General features: G+C 36.8%; 1 protein-coding gene across 1 annotated transcript; it reads right to left on the reverse strand.

The window, feature by feature from the left end:
* Window positions 1-2,152: 2,152 nt before the first annotated feature.
* Window positions 2,153-25,401, reverse strand: LOC132546982 (uncharacterized). Its single transcript, XM_060210718.1, has 16 exons — window positions 25,362-25,401; window positions 22,641-22,853; window positions 21,647-21,793; window positions 16,522-16,676; window positions 15,904-15,997; window positions 15,318-15,461; window positions 12,222-12,298; window positions 11,660-11,749; window positions 8,246-8,345; window positions 7,262-7,410; window positions 5,726-5,853; window positions 4,584-4,693; window positions 4,374-4,478; window positions 3,488-3,618; window positions 2,730-2,821; window positions 2,153-2,444 (listed from the first exon to the last, which is right to left on the reverse strand). Exons 1-16 carry the CDS (start codon window positions 25,392-25,394, stop codon window positions 2,275-2,277), a joined length of 1,938 nt encoding a protein of 645 aa, XP_060066701.1. The 5' UTR covers window positions 25,395-25,401; the 3' UTR covers window positions 2,153-2,274.
* Window positions 25,402-25,550: the final 149 nt, after the last annotated feature.

The raw sequence follows: 25,550 nt of genomic DNA on the forward strand, positions 1-25,550 counted from the left end.
TGAGGTCAATGTCAATCCATATCACAGTGAGGTCAATGTCACATCACAGCAAATGAAATGTCATACCACCGTTCAGTCATTGTCATTTCAAAGGAAGATCAATGTCACATCAAAGCAAGGTCAAGGTTACATCACAACAAGGTCAATGTCATCACAGCAAATGAAATGTCATATCACCGCTTAATCATTGTCATTTCAAAGAAAGGTCAATGTCATGTCACAGCAAGGTCAATGTCACATCACAGCAAGGTCAATGTCATGTCACAGCAAGGTCAATGTCATGTCACAGCAAGGTCTATGTCACGTCACAGCAAGGTCAATATCACATCACAGCAGGGTCAATGTCACGTCACAGCAAGGTCAATGTCACATCACAGCAAGGTCAATGTCATGTCACAGCAAGGTCAATGTCACATCACAGCAAGGTCAATGTCATAATATATATGTAGAAATCACAAGATCACTACAAGGTCAGTATCATAGTTGACAGATGAAATATTATTGATTACATAAACATCAAAAGGGGCTTTGTGCCAGTTGAGTTAAAACACCATTACAGTCTGAGAATATATCACAATAAACAATCGATCTTTAAACAGAATCTTTAATGGGTGAGGAAATCCAGCCTCTACAAAAATATATTAACAATATATAATGGTTTGTGATACAGATCACAAACAGTCGTATAAATATATTTAATTGGTTAGTAAGAGAGAAATTATTGTTTCTTTTAACATACACATAACAGTCCAAGCCAATAGAGACAATGCTGTTTGTTTTAGTGGGATGGGTAGTGTGCTTCTTCACTCTGGATACCCCACGGTAGACCAGGTGATTGATCAACAGAACAAATATATATATATATATCAATCACAATAGCCTTGGAGTGTGTAGTTTTTTGGTGTTATTTGATGCGTGTCAACTGGTTTCGCCCTCCCTGTCTTCTTCGTACATAATTTGAAGCTTGCACTATTGGAAAACTCGTGTCAGTTGAACAATTTCATTTCAATAAAATCCAGTGAAAAATTGATAATCTTCAACAGAAGTATAAAATGAAGATCAACAATTACAAGTGGCCTTACATTAAATGTAAAGTCCTTCACAGAGTTTATACTGAATTAGAGTGATTTCTGATGGAGGTGACCGATATCTTCACTTATCAATACGTACATCAACAAAAGCCTGCTTTGTTAATAGTACTGCATGAGCCTTGATTCATGCTTCCTGACGGATATCACAAAGTTTTAACATCTACAATGTAGCAATGGGGGTATTATGATTATAAAACTAACAAAAACATGAACATCTTTTAAAAAAATCCTACTTTTCCTTGGGTGTTCACAAGATATTCCGGTTTAACAGGTACAAAAAAAACAATACATCAGGATTTGGACGGAAGGATAGATAAATACACAGTAAAATGTGTCCTGTAGTCAACGGTATCACAAGGACATGTAATCTGACTATTGACAACATAAGGATTAAAAGCAAAATTGAAAATAAAATCATTATGTGAAAAAACAAATTAATAGTCAGTGTCATATGAATTAATCTACCAATATCTACACGTAAACACAGAGACCCTACAATTCATAAATATTAAGGCATTCCTACTTCATATTAATAATGTTAAGTTTTCCTAGAGATCACCACTTATCCTGCTTAGTTTAAAAAACTGTTTGTTTTTTCTAAAAGTTCAAATTCACAAACAAATGTGGAGAAATGAGGCCTTAATATCTAAAAATATGAAAATACACTTTGTAAGTTTATAAGCAGGTAGACATATTGTTTGATAAAGTTTTGTGTGATATGATACACATCATACAGAGTCATTTCAAATCACCAAAGTCTAGTCAAATTAAACAACCAAATGTCTTTTAAGATCATGATCACATAAGATTTAAGTTCATGAGAAACAAGATCCTTTTTCTCCAGGTTGGTTTGTATAGAGAATAGAAGATCTATCACAACTAGTGAAAAAAAGGACACAGGTTTGATTAAAATTTTCAAATCTAATAAATTTTTAAAGTAAAATAATTACTTAAATTCAAGAATAGAGTAAAATTCTGCAAAATCACAATGATTATTATATACTTAAATTAACGTAAATGAAAATTCTACAGAGTACATTTATAAACAATTTTCACCACATCTTTTACAGTTATATCCCCAGGAGACAATGTATTGTTACACGTCCCTGTGGTTGCTTCCTGTTTTTTTATTATATTCTGGTCCCAGTTGTCAATTGTCCTCCATTTTCAAATCTTTTACATCTTAGTCAGATGTATTGCTGGAGTTGCTTGCCTCTGGTTTTTCATCTGATCCCAAGGAAGTCTTTGATCCAAATGTCTGTTTTTCACCGCCCATCTTGTTGAGTTTCTCAAGAGTACTCAACATAGGTAAAGTTGGCAGGTTACCCTCATCAGACTCCATGGCTTGTATTCCTTAACAGACAAGGATTACTAACTGTTAATAGGCTGTACTATACCAGATAGTTCTTACAATTACATACCGTAGCACATAGTATTCCGTGTTGTCTATTTGTGTTCTTAAGAAGAACAAATTCAAATAAACTATTTAACCACATTATAAAGAATGATGGAAAAGAACCACATTACCTGTCCCCTTATTTATCTATCAGGATATGGATTGTGATAGAAGTATATATATCTCTGCAGAATAATTTGATAAAACTAAGAGGGTTATATAACCACTTGTATTGTTTTTACCTTGATCTGCCATATCCCATGCTTCACGGTCCAGTGAGTTGTCACGGATGTATTCTAAAACGCGACGTAACTGCTGTTCCCTGGCCTTTAACCTGTTTTCAAAATAATCCGAGAATATCACATCAGTATATTATATTTGTGTTACTCATTGGAGAACTCAAATACAAACAGATCATGTGACACCTTAGTGTTACTCATTGGAGAACTCAAATACAAACAGATCATGTGACACCTTAGTGTTACTCATTGGAGAACTCAAATACAAACAGATCATGTGAAACCTTAGTGTTACTCATTGGAGAACTCAAATACACATAGATCATGTGACACCTTAGTGTTACTCATTGGAGAACTCAAATACACATAGATCATGTGAAACCTTAGTGTTACTCATTGGAGAACTCAAATACACATAGATCATGTGAAACCTTAGTGTTACTCATTGGAGAACTCAAATACACATAGATCATGTGACACCTTAGTGTTACTCATTGGAGAACTCAAATACAAACAGATCATGTGACACCTTAGTGTTACTCATTGGAGAACTCAAATACACACAATGTCATGTGACACCTTTAAATGGTTCAAACTTGTATGATATACTGCATTCTGGTGAAAATTTTGTCACATTCATACAAAAAAAGTTTTATTTTCCTTTCAGGATCAGAATAATACATTTTTAACTTTTCCAAATATGCATTCTTATAACAAGGTCCTTGAAAAGCTACAGTTTGTATGACATGAGGAATACTGACTTCATTTCCTTGGTGTCCATCATGCAGAAGATGACCTTGGTGACAACCTTCTGTAGAATAGTGTCGTGAGATCGGGCAAACATCCCAAGGGCATCCCTGATACTGGGGTGGTTCACAAGCATCTCACATGTCTAGGAGAAAACAAGTTATTGTTTTGATGTGTAAGGATGTAGGCTGAGACAGTTTGTTCAGAGAATATAGCTTCGATATAGATAGTATTCCTCCCTACATTAGTAATTTTGGTTTTCAATACACGTAAAACAAATAAATACAATATTCTTTAAAATCATCCATTTTGGTTACTTTAGATAATTTTTAAATGTATTGTATCAACACTACATATTACCAGAACTTTCAGAACGAGACCTCAAAACTAGAATACCTGGACATTAATCTGGCCTTCAGATATATTCAAGGATTCATTAAACGGGGAAATTCCCTCCATATATTTCAGACCTATGTATCCTTCAATTAAAAAAATGATATTTGCTTTATTGCATTACTAAATCTTCAGAAAGCCAGTCAACGATTGATACAACGATGAAAGTACTGATAATGTATATCTTGTACCTTTCATATCAACACAATCAGAAGTAATACGGTCCACAATATGTATTGACTGGCTGATATCTATAACACAAAATCTACAAACATTTAAAAAGAAATCTTATTTTGAAAATTTAGCTCAGTCAGTGAAAATAAAATTTGCCTGGTGCCAGTTTTGCTTGTGATATTGTATCCTCTGTACCATAGTACAAAAAGCCCAGGGCGTAAAACATTGTGTCAGATTCCATGGTTAGTAGTGGGTATATCAGTGTAACACTGGTATAGAAACGCTTTCAACTAAACATGCACAGGCCTATTGTCAGAAAACAGGAGGGCTTACCATCTTGTTCTCAGCATAATAAAGGAGGATTTTGCCAGCCAGCAGATAAAGTTTCTCATCCAAGGTTTTATTGGGGAGGTCTAGCAGTACCTCCATTAGTTCCTCCTGAAAACATAAAGCTAACATGTTGTCATCTGTTGTAATATCAGATACTGGTGTCAGAAATATTCAGCAGAACAGGAATTTAATTAGAGTTTTGTAGTAGTCTACCTGAGCACATATCATCTCTGAGCTCTCTATAGCAAGTAGTTCAAAAGTCTGAAGGGCATAGCGCAGTGTCTCTGGGTCTGTACTGTTACACAGGTGCACCAAGGCTTGTGCTGAAAACAGATCAATTTCATATTAATTAACAATGGCAGTGTCACTAACTCACCTACCAAATCAACCTCAAATTGACATTTTAATAGCCTGCTTAAAGTGAATGATAGAATCACTTTGTACTTCTAAACTTTTGATTGCTGATTTAAACATTTCAAAATGATGTCACATTTTATAATAAAACAATGTTCTATAGGTCTGTTTCTGGTGGGTCCTACACATGTGTATCTGGTATGTTCTATAGGTCTGTTCCTGATGGGTCCTACACATGTGTATCTGGTATGTTCTATAGGTCTGTTCCTGATGGGTCCTACACATGTGTATCTGGTCTATATGTCTGTTTCTGGTGGGTCCTACACATGTGTATCTGGTATGTTCTATAGGTCTGTTCCTGATGGGTCCTACACATGTGTATCTGGTATGTTCTATAGGTCTGTTCCTGATGGGTCCTACACATGTGTATCTGGTCTATATGTCTGTTTCTGGTGGGTCCTACACATGTGTATCTGGTATGTTCTATAGGTCTGTTCCTGATGGGTCCTACACATGTGTATCTGGTATGTTCTATAGGTCTGTTCCTGGTGGGTCCTACACATGTGTATCTGGTCTATAGGTCTGTTCCTGGTGGGTCCTACACATGTGTATCTGGTCTATAGGTCTGTTCCTGGTGGGTCCTACACATGTGTATCTGGTATGTTCTATAGGTCTGTTCCTGATGGGTCCTACACATGTGTATCTGGTATGTTCTATAGGTCTGTTCCTGGTGGGTCCTACACATGTGTATCTGGTATGTTCTATATGTCTGTTCCTGGTGGGTCCTACACATGTGTATCTGGTATGTTCTATATGTCTGTTCCTGATGGGTCCTACACATGTGTATCTGGTCTATATGTCTGTTCTTGTTGGGTCCTACACATGTGTATCTGGTCTATATGTCTGTTCCTGGTGGGTCCTACACATGAGTATCTGGTATGTTCTATATGTCTGTTCCTGATGAGTCCTACACATGTGTATCTGGTATGATCTATATTTACCTGGCATGTTCCTAGAAGCCATCTGTGCTCTGATCTCAGCATTAAAAGCAAGCTCTAGGTAGATACTTGCTACTGTTCTCTGGCAGTAAATAGTGCCCTGGTATGCTGCATGAGCTAGGTCATCTAATCTACAAAGGTCAAGGTCATACATCATAAGTGAGGTGTGAAAGGTTTTCTATATACATGTACATATCTTCTTTAACCACACTTTGATACTACTGTAACCCTGGTAAAATACTAGCCGCAATATACCACTCGGCTAGAGAGAACTTCTCTTCAGCTCGATTGGTTGAGCGTCAGACCAGTAAGCCAGGGGTCCCGGGTTCGATTCCTAGCGGAGGCATTGAGATGAAAAATGACCTCTGTTACACTACAACAAACGTAGTCTAGCTTTTCAACACATATGCTTTTGTCCAACAGAAATAAACTCAAGGCATTTAGTCTAAATCAAATCAAATCAGTTTGAAACTGTAGCACATGATCAATACTTTTCTTTCCTTTCTTAAGAAAAATAATTTTTAAACAACCAGTTTCTACAATGATAAGGTAGAGTATATAAACACCTACAGTAAACTGTTCCTGGGACAAAAGAGATCCTTCCACACTACACTAAAGCTAAGTGTTCCTGGGACAAAAGAGATCCTTCCAAACTACACTAAAGCTAAGTGTTCCTGGGACAAAAGAGATCCTTCCAAACTACACTAAAGCTAAGTGTTCATGGGACAAAAGAGATCCTTCCAAACTACACTAAAGCTAAGTGTTCCTGGGACAAAAGAGATCCTTCCACACTACACTAAAGATAAGTGTTCCTGGGACAAAAGAGATCCTTCCACACTACACTAAAGCTAAGTGTTCCTGGGACAAAAGAGATCCTTCCAAACTACACTAAAGCTAAGTGTTCCTGGGACAAAAGAGATCCTTCCACACTACACTAAAGCTAAGTGTTCCTGGGACAAAAGAGATCCTTCCAAACTACACTAAAGCTAAGTGCTCCTCGGACAAAAGAGATCCTTCCACACTACACTAAAGCTAAGTGTTCATGGGACAAAAGAGATCCTTTCACACTACACTAAAGCTAACTGTTCCTGGAACAAAAGAGATCCTTCCACACTACGCTAAAGCTAAGTGTTCCTGGGACAAAAGAGATCCTTCCACACTACACTAAAGCTAAGTGCTCCTCGGACAAAAGAGATCCTTCCACACTACACTAAAGCTAAGTGTTCCTGGGACTGTTCCTGGGAAAAGAGATCCTTCCACAAAAGATATAACCACTAAAGCTAACTGCTAAAGCTAAGTGTTCTGGGATCCTTCCACACTACACTAAAGCTAACTGTTTCTGGGACAATAACTGTTCCTGGGACAAAAGAGATCCTTCCACACTACACTAAAGATAAGTGTTCCTGGGACAAAAGATATCCTTCCACACTACACTAAAGCTAACTGTTCCTGGGACAAAAGAGATCCTTCCAAACTACACTAAAGCTAACTGTTCCTGGGACAAAAGACAAATCCTTCCACACTAACTTTTTTACATACCCATGATCTGCTACAACAGAACTCTTATTTTCCTCTGACTCAGAGACAATTGTGTACAGATTCACAGTGGCCTCCTGCATGATGCGTGAATTCTCTGAATGAAGTAACGATGTCAATGTCTGCACCCCATTCATGTCCACAAAGTTGTCCTGTACAAATCAACAATGTCTGGGCTATTACAGAATACAAAACACTCAATATGTTCAGAGTTAGCTGAGTAATAAATCCCAAACATCAACTTATATCAGATATAATGAGTACAACAGAGTAGTACAAGGTATAATTACCTGTATTGACTGTATGGTGAGGCGCTCCCCTAAAATTACCTGTATTGTCTGTATGGTGAGGAGTTCCCCTATGTTATAATTACCTGTATTGACTGTATGGTGAGGAGTTCCCCTATAATTACCTGTATTGACTGTATGGTGAGGAGTTCCCCTATAATTACCTGTATTGACTGTATGGTGAGGAGTTCCCCTATAATTACCTGTATTGACTGTATGGTGAGGAGTTCCCCTATCATAACCTGTATTGACTGTATGGTGAGGAGTTCCCCTATGTTATAATTACCTGTATTGTCTGTATGGTGAGGAGTTCCCCTATAATTACCTGTATTGACTGTATGGTGAGGAGTTCCCCTATAATTACCTGTATTGACTGTATGGTGAGGAGCTCCCCTATAATTACCTGTATTGACTGTATGGTGAGGAGTTCCCCTATGTTATAATTACCTGTATTGACTGTATGGTGAGGAGTTCCCCTATCATAACCTGTATTGTCTGTATGGTGAGGAGTTCCCCTATAATTACCTGTATTGACTGTATGGTGAGGAGTTCCCTATGTTATAATTACCTGTATTGACCGTATGGTGAGGAGATCCCCTATGTTATAATTACCTGTATTGACTGTATGGTGAGGAGATCCCCTATGTTATAATTACCTGTATTGACTGTATGGTGAGGAGTTCCCCTATGTTATAATTACCTGTATTGACTGTATGGTGAGGAGCTCCCCTATGGCCTCCACAGCATGTTCCTGTGTTGCATCATCATCACAGTGTGCCATGGCCATCAGCACATCCAAACTGGCGACAATGACAAGAGATCATAACAAATATTGATTAGAGGTTTACATTGATATCTTCCCAGGTATAAATGACAAATCTTTGTGTTACCTGTACTGATATACTATATATGATGTACATAATCATTCTATTTAAAGAAATGTAAATTGAGACCTTTGACCTTTCAGCCTTTAACATGGTATAATTGTGGGTTAGTAAGCTTGTGAGCAATATTAAACACAGATATTTGTTGCTAGAGATGGGTTCCCAGGCACAATATAAGGTGATACCTCTACATTGTACAATGTATAGATGTCTTTCTCAATAATATCCTTTCGTTATATAATAGATGATTTCTTATGATTACATCTGACAACTCACTCATACTCTTACTCATGTCAAAGATCATTGTAAAATGTTGAATCTCTGTAACTGTTGCTCAGAGATTTTCTCTCAATGATATCACCTTTCTACCAAAAGTTCAAAACAAAAAGAATGAGTTTTATTCCTTTTGAAATCATGAGAGGGATAATGTTTTCCTCTGAAATTGTTTTCAAATACATATTCTATTTTCATGTTTTTACATCAGTCTTTTAGGCTGATGACAAAAAGTAAAATATTTATCCCTTCCTCAAACTTACAATCCCTCCAATACAATACAGAACTTGTCACTATTTAATTACACTCACCCTCTACTACTATACAGAACTTGTCACTGTATAATTACACTCTCCCTCCACTACTATACAGAACTTGTCACTGTATAATTACACTCACCCTCCACTACTATACAGAACTTGTCACTGTATAATTACACTCACCCTCCACTACTATACAGAACTTGTCACTGTATAATTACACTCACCCTCCATTACTATACACAACTTGTCACTGTATAATTACACTCACCCTCCCTCTGCTACTATACAGAACTTGTCACTGTATAATTACACTCTCCCTCCCTCTGCTACTATACAGAACTTGTCACTGTATAATTACACTCTCCCTCCCTCTGCTACTATACAGAACTTGTCACTGTATAATTACACTCTCCCTCCCTCTGCTACTATACAGAACTTGTCATTGTATAATTACACTCACCCTCCACTACTATACAGAATTTGTCACTGTATAATTATACTCACCCTCCCTCCACTACTATACAGAACTTGTCACTGTATAATTACACTCACCCTCCATCTGCTACTATACAGAACTTGTCACAGTATAATTACACTCACCCTTCACTACTATACAGAACTTGTCACTGTATAATTACACTCACCCTCCACTACTATACAGAACTTGTCACTGTATAATTACACTCTCCCTCCACTACTATACAGAACTTGTCATTGTATAATTACACTCACCCTCCACTACTATACAGAACTTGTCACTGAATAATTATACTCACCCTCCCTCCACTACTATACAGACCTTGTCACAGTATAATTACACTCACCCTTCACTACTATACAGAACTTGTCACTGTATAATTACACTCACCCTCCACTACTATACAGAACTTGTCACTGTATAATTACACTCTCCCTCCCTCCACTACTATACAGAACTTGTCACTGTATAATTACACTCTCCCTCTACTACTATACAGAACTTGTCACTGTATAATTACACTCACCCTCCACTACTATACAGAACTTGTCACTGTATAATTACACTCACCCTCCCTCCACTACTATACAGAACTTGTCACTGTATAATTACACTCACCCTCCCTCCACTACTATACAGAACTTGTCACTGTATAATTACACTCACCCTCCCTCCACTACTATACAGAACTTGTCACTGTATAATTACACTCACCCTCCACTACTATACAGAACTTGTCACTGTATAATTACACTCTCCCTCTACTACTATACACAACTTGTCATTGTATAATTACACTCTCCCTCTACTACTATACAGAACTTGTCACTGTATAATTACACTCTCCCTTCCTCTGCTACTATACAGAACTTGTCACTGTATAATTACACTCTCCCTCTGCTACTATACAGAACTTGTCACTGTATAATTACACTCTCCCTCTACTACTATACAGAACTTGTCACTGTATAATTACACTCTCCCTCCATTACTATACAGAACTTGTCACTGTATAATTACACTCTCCCTCCCTCTGCTACTATACAGAACTTGTCACTGTATAATTACACTCACCCTCCACTACTATACACAACTTGTCATTGTATAATTACACTCTCCCTCTACTACTATACAGAACATGTCACTGTATAATTACACTCTCCCTCCCTCTGCTACTATACAGAACTTGTCACTGTATAATTACACTCTCCCTCTACTACTATACAGAACTTGTCACTGTATAATTATACTCTCCCTCCCTCGGCTACTATACAGAACTTGTCACTGTATAATTACACTCTCCCTCCCTCTGCTACTATACAGAACTTGTCACTGTATAATTACACTCTCCCTCCCTCTGCTACTATACAGAACTTGTCATTGTATAATTACACTCACCCTCCACTACTATACAGAATTTGTCACTGTATAATTATACTCACCCTCCCTCCACTACTATACAGAACTTGTCACTGTATAATTACACTCACCCTCCATCTGCTACTATACAGAACTTGTCACTGTATAATTACACTCACCTTTCACTACTATACAGAACTTGTCACTGTATAATTACACTCACCCTCCACTACTATACAGAACTTGTTACTGTATAATTACACTCACCCTCCATCTGCTACTATACAGAACTTGTCACTGTACACTCACCTTTCACTACTATACAGAACTTGTCACTGTATAATCACACTCTCCCTCCCTCTGCTACTATACAGAACTTGTCATTGTATAATTACACTCACCCTCCACTACTATACAGAACTTGTCACTGTATAATTACACTCTCCCTCCACTACTATACAGAACTTGTTACTGTATAATTACACTCACCCTCCATCTGCTACTATACAGAACTTGTCACTGTATAATTACACTCACCTTTCACTACTATACAGAACTTGTCACTGTATAATTACACTCTCCCTCCCTCTGCTACTATACAGAACTTGTCACTGTATAATTACACTCACCTTTCACTACTATACAGAACTTGTCACTGTATAATTACACTCTCCCTCCCTCTGCTACTATACAGAACTTGTCACTGTATAATTACACTCACCCTCCATCTGCTACTATACAGAACTTGTCACTGTATAATTACACTCACCTTTCACTACTATACAGAACTTGTCACTGTATAATTACACTCTCCCTCCACTACTATACACAACTTGTCACTGTATAATTACACTCACCCTCCCTCTGCTACTATACGGAACTTGTTGTCATCACCAGATGCTGCCATACAGGCCAGCTCATAGGCAGCTGTCCTCTTCTCCTTTACCCTAGTCAAATATATCATACCAAGATTATTTGTGTGAGTGAAATATGTATTGTTTATCTACAGATGAATAGCAACAGCCTTTCTATTGGCTAAAATCACATATATTATAGTAGTTAACATGATCTATGTATCATAATGATATCAACAGCCTTTCTAATGGCTAAAATGACATATATTATAGTAATTAACATGATCAATGTATCATAATGATATCAACAGCCTTTCTAATGGCTAAAATGACATATATTATAGTAATTAATATGATCTATGTATCATAATGATATCAACAGCCTTTCTAATGGCTAAAATGACATATGTTAAAGTAGTTAACATGATCAATGTATCATAATGATATCTACTGCATTCATTTCTATGCTTGAATTCCGTTTTGTAACAGTTTCATATATACAGCTTTTATCATGACTACTAATTTTATACATGTACAGATCTTATCAATAATAAATTTTACCTACTTTGAGCTGCGAGCAGACTTCATAACAAGTTCAATGTCTCTTTCCTGGACCAGAAACTTCTCTATGTAATCTCCTTTCTGTAAAACACCAATCCCATAATGGTATAATGCAAATTCATCTACAAATTTACAAAATCACATCAATTACAAATTTAATATTTCCGAAATTCTTACTAGATTAAATCAAGAAGAATGAAGTAACAATACAATATATAGATATTAGAATCTTACAATGTATAATGTGTCTGTCTGGGGTGTACATGTATAATGTGTCTGTCTGGGGTGTACATGTATAATGTGTCTGTCTGGGGTGTACATGTATAATGTGTCTGTCTGGGGTGTACATGTATAATGTGTCTGTCTGGGGTGTACATGTATAATGTGTCTGTCTGGGGTGTACATGTATAATGTGTCTGTCTGGGGTGTACATGTATAATGTGTCTGGGGTGTACATGTACATGTATAATGTGTCTGTCTGGGGTGTACATGTATAATGTGTCTGTCTGGGGTGTACATGTATAATGTGTCTGTCTGGGGTGTACATGTATAATGTGTCTGTCTGGGGTGTACATGTATAATGTGTCTGTCTGGGGTGTACATGTATAATGTGTCTGTCTGGGGTGTACATGTATAATGTGTCTGTCTGGGGTGTACATGTATAATGTGTCTGTCTGGGGTGTACATGTATAATGTGTCTGTCTGGGGTGTACATGTATAATGTGTCTGAGGTGTACATGTATAATGTGTCTGTCTTGGATATACATGTATAATGTGTCTGTCTGGGGTGTACATGTATAATGTGTCTGTCTGGGGTGTACATGTATAATGTGTCTGTCTGAGGTGTACATGTATAATGTGTCTGTCTGGGGTGTACATGTATAATGTGTCTGTCTGGGGTGTACATGTATAATGTGTCTGTCTGGGGTGTACATGTATAATGTGTCTGGGGTGTACATGTATAATGTGTCTGTCTGGGGTGTACATGTATAATGTGTCTGTCTGGGGTGTACATGTATAATGTGTCTGTCTGGGGTGTACATGTATAATGTGTCTGTCTGGGGTGTACATGTATAATGTGTCTGTCTGGGGTGTACATGTATAATGTGTCTGTCTGGGGTGTACATGTATAATGTGTCTGGGGTGTACATGTAAAATGTGTCCGTCTAGGGTGTACATGTATAATGTGTCTGTCTGGGGTGTACATGTATAATGTGTCTGTCTGTGTACATGTATAATGTCTGTCTGTGTACATGTATAATGTGTCTGGGGTGTACATGTATAATGTGTCTGGGGTGTACATGTATAATGTGTCTGTCTGGGGTGTATATGTATAATTTGTCTGTCTGGGGTGTACATGTATAATGTGTCCGTCTAGGGTGTACATGTATAATGTGTCTAGGGTGTACATGTATAATGTGTCTGTCTGGGGTGTACATGTATAATGTGTCTGTCTGGGGTGTACATGTATAATGTGTCTGTCTGGGGTGTACATGTATAATGTGTCTGTCTGGGGTGTACATCTATAATGTACTTGTCGGGGTGTACATGTATAATGTGTCTGTCTGGGGTGTACATGTATAATATGTCTGTCTGGGGTGTACATGTATAATGTGTCTGTCTGGGGTGTACATGTATAATGTGTACATGTATAATGTGTCTGTCTGGGGTGTACATGTATAATGTGTCTGTCTGGGGTGTACATGTATAATGTGTCTGTCTGGGGTGTACATGTATAATGTGTCTGGGGTGTACATGTATAATGTGTCTGGGGTGTACATGTATAATGTGTCTGTCTGGGGTGTACATGTATAATGTGTCTGTCTGGGGTGTACATGTATAATGGGGTGTACATGTATAATGTGTCTGTCTGGGGTGTACATGTATAATGTGTCTGTCTGGGGTGTACATGTATAATGTGTCTGTCTGGGGTGTACATGTATAATGTGTATAATGTCTGGGGTGTACATGTATAATGTGTCTGTCTGGGGTGTACATGTATAATGTGTCTGTCTGGGGTGTACATGTATAATGTGTCTGTCTGGGGTGTACATGTATAATGTGTCTGTCTGGGGTGTACATGTATAATGTGTCTGTCTGGGGTGTACATGTATAATGTGTCTGTCTGGGGTGTACATGTATAATGTGTCTTTCTGGGGTGTACATGTATAATGTGTCTGGGGTGTACATGTATAATGTGTCTGTCTGGGGTGTACATGTATAATGTGTCTGTCTGGGGTGTACATGTATAATGTGTCTGTCTGGGGTGTACATGTATAATGTGTCTGTCTGGGGTGTACATGTATAATGTGTGTCTGGGGTGTGGGGTGTACATGTATAATGTGATTGTCTGGGGTGTACATGTATAATGTGTCTGTCTGGGGTGTACATGTATAATGTGTCTGTCTGGGGTGAACATGTATAATGTGTCTGTCTGGGGTGTACATGTATAATGTGTCTGGGGTGTACATGTATAATGTGTCTGTCTGGGGTGTACATGTATAATGTGTCTGTCTGGGGTGTACATGTATAATGTGTCTGTCGGGGTGTACATGTATAATATGTCTGTCTGCGGTGTACATGTATAATGTATCTGTCTTGGGTGTTCATGTGTAATGTGTCTGGGGTGTACATGTATAATGTGTCTGTCTTGGGTGTACTTCTATGATGTGTCTGCTTGGGGTTTAGAAGTAATTTTGGGGTATAATACCTGAAGTTTGAAGTTCACAAATACAAAATATTTGGTATAATACCTTTAAGTTAAAAGTAACAAAGATATAATTTGGGGTATAATACCCTAAGTTTAAAGTTCATTAAGACAAAATTTTGGGTATTATATCTTAAGCCTGAAGTTCACAAAAACAAATTTCTGGGTATAATACCTTAAGGTTAAAGCTCACAAAGACAAAATTTGGGGTATAATACCTTAATATTACAGTTCATAAAGACAAAATTTAGGGTATAATTACTAAAGTGTGAAGTTCACAAAGACAAATTTTAGGGTATAATACCTTAAGATTACATTTCACAAAGACAAAATTTGGAGTATGAATATACCTTAAGCCTAAAATTCATAAAAATAAAACATGAGTGGTTATACCTCCAGTCTGAAGTTCACAAAGAGAAGAGATATGAGAATGGTGGATGCCAAAAGGATGACACAGTGGGAAGAAAAAAGCACCGCAGTAAATACACTCTTGTGTGAACAGTCGTCCACAAACACCCAGTCTTTGCAGCCATGGGCCTAAAAGAAAAAAACATAACAATAATAAATTGTGACATATCTTACATGTTTATACCATTGTCTTATCATATATATGGTCTTACATATCTTTAATATGACAAAGAAATATTCTATTAAAAATCTTTCTGTTTCAGTAATGACACCAGGCCCCAGGACAATAAAATGGTCTCACATGTAAGTCTATCACTGTCTTAAGTTTTGACATAACTATTCATGAAAAGAAAGGTTATGTGTGATTGGCTACACAAAAACTGAAGTTGAACTTGTCTCATGATCCCAGGCCTGAGGACAATTTACCAAAATGACATAGTGTTATAGAACATCACTGTATCAGGACAGAGATATAAAGGAAGTGAGATTATACATTTTAGTAATCACATTTTTTTCTCTAACAAAGTTTTATTGGTAGTAATATGAAATGAATGTTCTTTAAGAGACTTACTGCCACGGCTATCCAGGTAATACAGGTGTAGTACAGGGAAGCTCCTAGTAAACCGACAGCTCCAACCACATAGAATATACAGTACAGGAAACGCCTTCAAAACAAAACCATCAAAATCCTATATATGTATTCCTTAATTAATATGAACCACACATCAAACTGACCATGTGAATGTGTAAGATTATTACGGGAAAGATAGACATATAAATGGCCTTATAATTCATCAATCTAGTCAAATTTGAGCACTGTCTGCTGGATAGCTGAATTGTTTGGTAGTAAAGCACAAACAAATATAATGATCAAAGCCAGATGGAGACCCTGGGTTTTTTTCTGTTATAGAGCGTTTAGTTCCATTTCTGTCATAATATATATGCTGTAAACATAGATCTTTTAGGGTAATCTTATTTCAGCACTAGAATCTGAATGCACTTATTGCAGTTTCTTTATGTCATCTATATTATTGTGAAATGAAAAAATTGTTATTGTACTTATTTGTTCAAAATTGATATTGCACTAAAATTTGATTGAGCCAAAATAAGTACATGTATGTTTACAGCATTCTTCTTTTTCATATACTTCTGCTGTGCATGTATGCATATACATCTACCTCATACATACCAGTGGGTGTAATTTCCAGTGAAGCCCCCATGTCTGTTGTAGTATGGACGAAAAATGACAGTAAAAGCAAAGAAGACAGCAGTCCAACCAAATGCATACCAGTAATTTGTCAACAAGGTCAAACAGGTCACCAGAAACATTAAATAGATGATTAACTGAAATGAAAAAGATCAAACTGAAAGCAAAACAAACTTTATAGACTACAAGAGATCCCAGAGGGATCTTGGCGCCCACCATTTGAGGATCTGTTTTCAGTTCTTGAAGATTTGTTTATTTTTGTTTGTTTGTTACAGGTGTTGTAAATGTTCATGAACTGGTCTTCATTGAATGTACTCAATGATGGCACAAGATATTTTTATAAAGCACCTATTAGCAAATATCATTTGAAAAAGATCCAAAGTATTATTAGATAGCAGTCAGTTACAGGTGGATAATGGACAACATGCTTGTGCTGTATTACTGTCGACATCCAAGATGGCTGCCTGTGGGCCACCTTGATTTCAAATCAGTCAAAAAAGGTACAATGCACAACTAGGGACCAAGGGAAACCAATATCTATGAAATATCAGAAGGATCCATCCAGTACTTCCTCAGATATAGCAGTAACAAGATTTTACTCTCAAAATCCAAGATGGCTGCCTGTCAGCCATCTTGATTTCGGATCCGTCCAAAATGGTACAATGCACAACTTGGAACCAAAGGGAACCTGCATATGAAATTTGAGAAAGATCCATCCAGTACTTTCCAAGAAATAGCAGTAACAAACTTTTACATTCAAAATCCAAGATGGCCACCTGTCTGCCATCTTGAATTCGAATCAGTCCAAAAAAGGTACAATGCACAACTAGGGACTAAGGGGAAACTGCATATGAAATTTGAGAAAGATCCATCCAGTACTTTCCAAAAAATAGCAGTAACAAACTTTTACTTCCAAAATCCAAGATGGCTGCCTGTCGGCCATCTTGAATTCGAATCAGTTCAAAAAAGGTACAATGCACAACTAGGGACCAAGGGGAACCTGCATATGAAATTTGAGAAAGATCCATCCAGTACTTTCCAAGAAATACCTGTAACAAACTTTTACATTCAAAATCCAAGATGGCCACCTGTCGGCCATCTTGAATGCGAATCAGTTCAAAAAAGGTACAATGCACAACTAGGGACCAAGGGGAACCTGTATATGAAATTTGAGAAAGATCCATCCAGTACTTTTCCAGAAATAGCGGTAACAAGAATTGTTGACGGACGGACGTACGGACGGACCACGGACCACGGACGCAGGGCGATTTGAATAACCCACCATCTATTAGATAGACGGTGGGCTAATAAAAAAATAATTCAGTTGTAAACATATGATTCTTTACAGGTAAATATTAAACTTCAATTATTCAATCATTACATAAATATGAGACAAAATTTAAGACTCTTTACTCCAAAAGATGATTATTTCTTAACTGCAATATTACATCACAGAAATAAAAGAGAGGAGAAGATATGAGAAAGCAGTACTGAATTGTTTTGATATCTTATTATGTTGATATTCAAACAGAAAATAACTGATGATTTAGCAGAACCCTGGTATAAGCTGCTTGAAAGTTAGAAGCAAATATTAAGTTTTATCTATCAGAAGTATATTTCTACAAAATCAGACTGAATACTGGAAACAAATACATATTCCTCGCACAGAGTAAATAAATGTTATCATACAGTATTCCATCACAAAATGAAGTAAAAGGAAATATCTGCTATTAATAAAACTCAGATCTGTTATGACAGCAAATGTGAGAACAGCAGTAACACGTACGTTAACTGCAGTAAATAAGCTTGAGAACTAGTGCTCCTGTAATTAGTCTTCAATCTACTACAATGAATGTGATCTGCTTTAATGAATGTGAGAACTGCTGTAATGAATGTGAGAACTGCTATAATAAATGTGAGAACTGCTGTAATGAATGTGAGAACTGCTGTAATGAATGTGAGAACTGCTATAATGAATGTGAGAACTGCTGTAATGAATGTGAGAACTGCTGTAATGAATGTGAGAACTGCTATAATGAATGTGAGAACTGCTGTAATGAATGTGAGAACTGCTGTAATGAATGTGAGAACTGCTGTAATGAATGTGAGAACTGCTATAATGAATGTGAGAACTGCTGTAATGAATGTGAGAACTGCTATAATGAATGTGAGAACTGCTGTATTGAATGTGAGAACTGCTATAATGAATGTGAGAACTGCTGTAATGAATGTGAGAACTGCTGCAATGAATGTGAGAACTGCTGTATTGAATGTGAGAACTGCTATAATGAATGTGAGAACTGCTATAATGAATGTGAGAACTGCTGTAATGAATGTGAGAACTGCTGCAATGAATGTGAGAACTGCTATAATGAATGTTAAAACTGCTGTAATGAATGTGAGAACTGCTGTAATGGATGTGAGAACTGCTGTAATGGATGTGAGAACTGCTGTAATGAATGTGAGAACTGCTATAATGAATGTGAGAACTGCTGTAATGAATGTGAGAACTGCTGTAATGAATGTGAGAAGTGATGTAATGAATGTGAGAACTGCTATAATGAATGTGAGAACAGCTATAATGAATGTGACAACTGTTATAATGAATGTGAGAACTGCTACAATGAGTCTTAGAACAGCTATAATGAATATGAGAACTGCTATAATGAATGTGAGAACAGCTATAATGAATATGAGAACTGCTGTAATGAGTGTGAGAACTGCTGAAATGAATGTGAGAACTGCTGAAATGAATGTGAGAACTGCTGAAATGAATGTGAGAACTGCTGTAATGAATGTGAGACCTGCTGTAATGAATGTGAGAACTGCTGTAATGAGTCTTAGATCTGCTATAATGAATAAGAGAACTGCTGTAATGAATGTGAGAACTGCTATAATGAATGTGAGAACTGCTGTAATGAATGTGAGAACTGCTGAAATGTATGTGAGAACTGCTGTAATGAATATGAGAACTGCTGTAATGAGTGTGAGAACTGCTGTAATTAATGTGAGAACTGCTATAATGAATGTGAGGACTGCTATAATGAATGTGAGAACTACTGTAATGAATGTGAGAAGAACTGATCTGTGAAATGAATGCTTTAATGAAGAACTGAACTACTGTAATGAATATGAGAACTGCTGTAATGAGTGTGAGAACTGCTGTAATGAGTGTGAAAACTGCTGTAATGGATGTGAGAACTGCTGAAATGAATGTGAGAACTGCTGTAGTGAATGTGAGAACTGCTATAATGAATGTGAGAACTGCTGTAATGAGTCTTAGATCTGCTATAATGAATGTGAGAACTGCTGTAATGAATGTGAGAACTGCTGAAATGAATGTGAGAACTGCTGAAATGAATGTGAGAACTGCTATAATGAATGTGAGAACTGCTATAATGAATGTGAGAACTGCTGTATTGAATGTGAGAACTGCTATAATGAATGTGACAACTGCTGAAATGAATGTGAACTGCTGCAATGAATGTGAGAACTGCTATAAATGTTAAAACTGCTGTAATGAATGTGAGAACTGCTGAAATGAATGTGAGAACTGCTGTAATGAATGTGAGAACTGCTGTAATGAATGTGAGAACTGCTATAATGAATGTGAGAACTGCTGTAATGATAAATGCTGTAATGAATGTGAGAACTGCTATAATGAATGTGAGAAAGCTATAATGAATGTGCTATAATGAATGTGAGAACTGCTGCTATAATGAATGTGAGAACTGCTATAATGAATATGAGAACTGCTGTAATGAGTGTGAGAACTGCTGAAATGAATGTGAGAACTGCTGTAATGAATGTGAGAACTGCTGAAATGAATGTGAGAACTGCTGTAATGAATGTGAGACCTGCTGTAATGAATGTGAGAACTGCTATAAGAACTGCTGTAATGAATGTGAGAACTGCTGTAATGAATGTGAGAACTGCTGAAATGAATGTGAGAACTGCTGTAATGAATGTGAGAACTGCTGTAATGAATGTGAGGACTGCTATAATGAATGTGAGAACTACTGTAATGAATGTGAGAACTGCTGTAATGAGTCTTAGATCTGCTATAATGAAGGTGAGAACTGCTTTAATGAATGTGAGGACTGCTATAATGAATGTGAGAACTACTGTAATGAATATGAGAACTGCTGTAATGAGTGTGAGAACTGCTGTAATGAATGTGAGAACTGCTGAAATGAATGTGAGAACTGCTGTAGTGAATGTGAGAACTGCTATAATGAATGTGAGAACTGCTGTAATGAATGTGAGAAATGCTGTAATGAATGTGAGAACTGCTATAATGAATGTGAGAACTGCTGTAATGAATGTGAGAACTGCTGTAATGAATGTGAGAACTGCTGAAATGTATGTGAGAACTGCTGTAATGAATATGAGAACTGCTGTAATGAATGTGAGAACTGCTGTAATGAATATGAGAACTGCTGTAATGAGTGTGAGAACTGCTGTAATGAATATGAGAACTGCTGTAATGAATGTGAGAACTGCTGTAATGAGTGTGAAAACTGCTGTAATGGATGTGAGAACTGCTGAAATGAATGTGAGAACTGCTGTAATGAATGTGAGAACTGCTATAATGAATGTGAGAACTGCTGTAATGAATGTGATAAATGCTGTAATGAATGTGAGAACTGCTATAATGAATGTGAGAACTGCTGTAATGAGTCTTAGATCTGCTATAATGAATGTGAGAACTGCTGTAATGAATGTGAGAACTGCTGTAATGAGTCTTAGATCTGCTATAATGAAGGTGAGAACTGCTTTAATGAATGTGAGGACTGCTGTAATGAATGTGAGAACTACTGTAATGAAAGTAAGAACTGATATAATGAGTCTTAGATCTGCTATTTTGAGTGTAAGAACTGATGAAATGAGTATGAGAACAACTGTATGGGATGTGAGAAAAGTTTTATGGAGTGTGATGATGAGTGCAGTTTTCACAAACTGCAATGAATAGGAGTGAGAATTAAGTAATTTTATGAAATAAATTTTAAATTGCTAAAATGGGTGTGAGAACTTCAGTTATGAATGTGAGAACCAATGTAATAGATCAGAGAACTGTTAAAGGGAATATCAATTTTTCTTAACCTACATCAAAAGCTCTAATCATCTTTTCCCGTCTAATGAACTCTTTGATCTCCCGAAACAGTTCCACTTTTACATCCTGTAGTCCCTGGGTGGCCACGGCATCCACACTGACCGTCATGGTACTAGCAATTGATCGGATATCCAGCATTGTCTGTAGTAAAAGAAATACTTTGTTGTGTGTCATAATTTTATAATATACTTATTTCACATTTAAACAAGAGTCCCATAAGGCCTGTATTACTCATCTGATTTAGTTTGCTGAAATTGATTCATTTTGATTAAGGGAAAAGTATTTAAAACACTTGTATCTATTTCCCCTTAATAGGCTATACCTCCTCCACAAGGGGATTAGATGCAGCTGTTTGTAAATAACTAAGTTCACTTCACGAAGAATGTCTTCAGTTCCAACATAATAAAGATTTTAAAGAATTTGCTCTGTGTCCACTATTTGGCCCTGGCCTTCTGCTTCCAATAGACAGAAACCCACTGTTCATACAAAACTGATCCCTTATTCCCAAGCATGTCTCACTCCAAAGTGAAGCAGAATCCAGGCATTCCTATATAAGAACAAGATAGCTTTAAAGAAATTGATAGATTTTCCTATTGACCCCATACCCCTCAGGCCCCATAGGACCGAGTCCCACCACTTATACTAAACTGATTTTCCCTCAGCCTAGTATGCTTGAGACCAATTTTGGACAATATTCTGCAATTCCTAAGGAACAAGAAAGATTTTAAAGAACTTAAAAGATTTTCCCTATTTGGCCCCACTTCTCTGTTCCCAGGGGGCTGAGACCCATTTAATTACAAGAAACAAGAAATGTTCTATGTATTGCTTACAACCATGCCTAGGTTACTGTAGCCAAAGCCATTAATTATTTACAACCTGCTCATCCTTGGAAAACCAATGATAATGCTTTGACCCTATAACTATGTACGTAATGTTGTGTATAACATACTCATTCAAACCTTTCTTATAAAATTAATCATTTGCTTACATCATTCCTCTTGGCAACTGGCAACATCTTAATGACAGCATTTGCTGGAATATCATAATCCTCAATGAAGAATGCATCACGTAGGTACTGGCCTTTGTAGCGAAGTTTGAACTGGAGGTCTTCCCGGCCAATGTCATACAGTATGTGTAGAAGATGTGCTCGAATCCTGGCTATCTTGTCTGAGGGCTTGACTACAGCTAGAAACGTCTTACACTGAAAAACAGGATATTGACAGTCTACAAACAAATTTGTTTTTCCCTGTCTTTAGATTTCTCTGTAGGACTGAACAAAGGTTTTTCAACTTGTGTAAAAAATAAATGAATCATAAATATTAGTTTCTAGTTCCTTTTGTAGGAGTTTGTAACATTATCAATTAGTTTGCATAAATATATTCTGTTTATAACTTGTTAGCAATTTTACATGTCAAATGTATTGTAGGAGCTGAAATACAGTTCCAGTCACCTTACTGTAGTCTTGACAAGTGAGAATTTCCTAATTCAACAATAAAAACAAACCTATTGGCAGGATAGCTGCCTTGAAAGAGCAAAAGGTTGTTAGTTCAAGCCACAAAGTAGGCAGGAAAACTTTCATTGTTATCAATAACAACAATAAATCAACGTTCTTCTACTGTAAAAGTTGCTGTTTCCACATGTTTCTGATTTTCACAATATCAACAGATATTATGCTCCATTACTATACTGATTCCGGACACCATCCAAGTACAGTATATGGACATTGCAAATTCATCAATTTGATAAACAAAAAGATAAATCAAAAGTATCTTTAAAATATAATTTTCAATACCCTGTGGCAACAGGCCACCATCATATACTACATTATGAAGACCTGATGGTGGCTATAAAGGGGTCAAATTCAGATGACCTTTCAACCAACCAATTAAAAGGTGACTGCAAAATCTTATCGGAGCCTGTTTCTCTTTGGTTCTCATCATGGTTAGTCATTATTAAATAGATAATAATCGAGTGTCAGGAATCTCAGCCATACTAAGATGGCTAAACTCCTTGCAAGTCATATCACACCAGGAAGGGTGTATTTATTAGATAATGTGTTTTATCTGTGGATTAACATATTGTAACTACATGTGTGCCTCTGAAAGAAATGAAGTAATACTTCATATATATTCAACACAGCTTCTATTACCTATTCTATCACTTCATCTTTTTTTTCCAACTTGCATATGTAGCGGAACTGGACCGGGTCAATCATCGGCAACCAGTTAGCTCAGAAGGTAGAGCATCCCTCCACAGTTCAGAAGGTCTCCGGTTCAAACCCGGGTCTGACTGTGAATTTTTCTGCTCCTATTATATTAGGTGCAGTGACCAAACCTTGTTTCAGGCAGAAGGTGAATGCTTAACAAAGGGATACGAACAACTGGATTGTTAGATATGATGTCTTTGGGGTCAAAGACTAAAAATAAGGAGGGAGGAATGTAGCAGAACAGGACAGGGTCGATTGTCGGCGACCAGTTAGGGTTAAGGTAGTGCATCCATCTAGAGTTCGGAAGGCCCCAGGTTCGAACCCCAGTCTGGCCATGCATTTTTCCACTCCTGTTACACATGTAATGTGGAAAAGGATTATTCAAGAGACAACTGACTGGCTGAAAAGTCACTGGCCACTGTCAGGTCTTCATAACATAGTGTTTAATGATGATCTTTATTTCAATCAAATTTAAATTGTGGAGGTAAAACTTTGTCAAACAACATGGAACCATACATCTTGGAAAACTTCATAAACATACATATGTAAATATCCCTATATCTCCTTTGACTACTGAACACTGGGGATAATAAAAGTACAGGTATACATACACACATATGTCTGCTTTATACAAACTTGGCTCATATATCATGATATTGGCAATTATAATGCTGATTTGTTAATCTACTGTACTTTATACAGTGCCAATTCATCACAGTTATTCTATCATATGCTTAAACAAACAATCTTACTCCCCTGAAGTTGCTGATGGTTTCTTCGTTTAGCAACATACATGAGACCCAATGCATGCCCATGATCCAAGGGTAAAGTGTCTTGCTAAAGGATACAACCAAAACAGCATAAATGTGTTATTAATCAGTTTAGGCAGAACTACCTTCCTGAGTAAGGAGCTTTGAACTACACACGTCGGATCTTCTCCTGTGGTAGAGGGCATTAGTTAGTGTAGCCTAAGCTATTGCACAAAATAAGTTGTATGTATATATTGTGGATGGGAATAAATCCTGAGATAAAAAAAGTCTTTTTATTTTAGTCATATACTTCGAGTGTCTTCACAGATTTGTTATTAATGGCAAATCTGTGTCGTGTCTAATACCAGGGACGTATAATACCTAATAATAATGCTAATACCTATAAAATGCAGTGCATTAGGGAAGATAATGCAAATATGCTAAAATACTATGAGAGCCATCTGTAATTATATGAACAGCATTTGTTTTAACTGAGATATGTTTTACATGACTTTTCAGTAAGCAGCATAGACATCCGATCTATGGAGAACATGCTTCGCTCTCGTTCCTTATTCGGTGTTGTATGCTATTTTCAGGGACGAGTTGACGTACAACGGGATTCTGCCATCATTAACAGGTGATGTTTATTTTTAACCAGGTAATGTTTCAATATTACTATGGTGAAAGAGACAGTGACATGGCAATATATTTAAGATAGAATCATTATAATTTTCAAATGATAAAACAGACTTACTGGAAACGCTTTGCTTTCCACGTAAATGATCATTTTGTTGACTAGACGTTTCCTTTCACATCTGTTTACATAATTCCCTTGACAATGACGTCATTTCCTTCAAGCACGTTGACTGGTTGTCTTTATTTTAAAATATATTAAACGAGCGGAACGAAATAAATTCATAATTGAAATGGTCCTATACTTACA

This window comes from Ylistrum balloti, unplaced genomic scaffold (assembly GCF_031769215.1).
Source record: "Ylistrum balloti isolate Yb309-2 unplaced genomic scaffold, AGI_CSIRO_Ybal_v1 Utg369926, whole genome shotgun sequence".
Lineage (NCBI taxonomy): Eukaryota > Metazoa > Mollusca > Bivalvia > Pectinida > Pectinidae > Ylistrum > Ylistrum balloti.

Excerpts from the sequence above, each read along its gene's own strand:
- LOC132546982 (XM_060210718.1), bottom strand. The coding sequence starts at position 25,394 with ATGATCATTTACGTGGAAAGCAAAGCGTTTCCA. Across the intron at positions 8,346-11,659 it reads CGTATAGTAGCAGAGGGAGG|TTTGGATGTGCTGATGGCCA; the intron begins GTGAGTGTAATT and ends CATTGTCGCCAG. Across the intron at positions 2,822-3,487 it reads ATGGACACCAAGGAAATGAA|GTTAAAGGCCAGGGAACAGC; the intron begins GTCAGTATTCCT and ends TTTTGAAAACAG.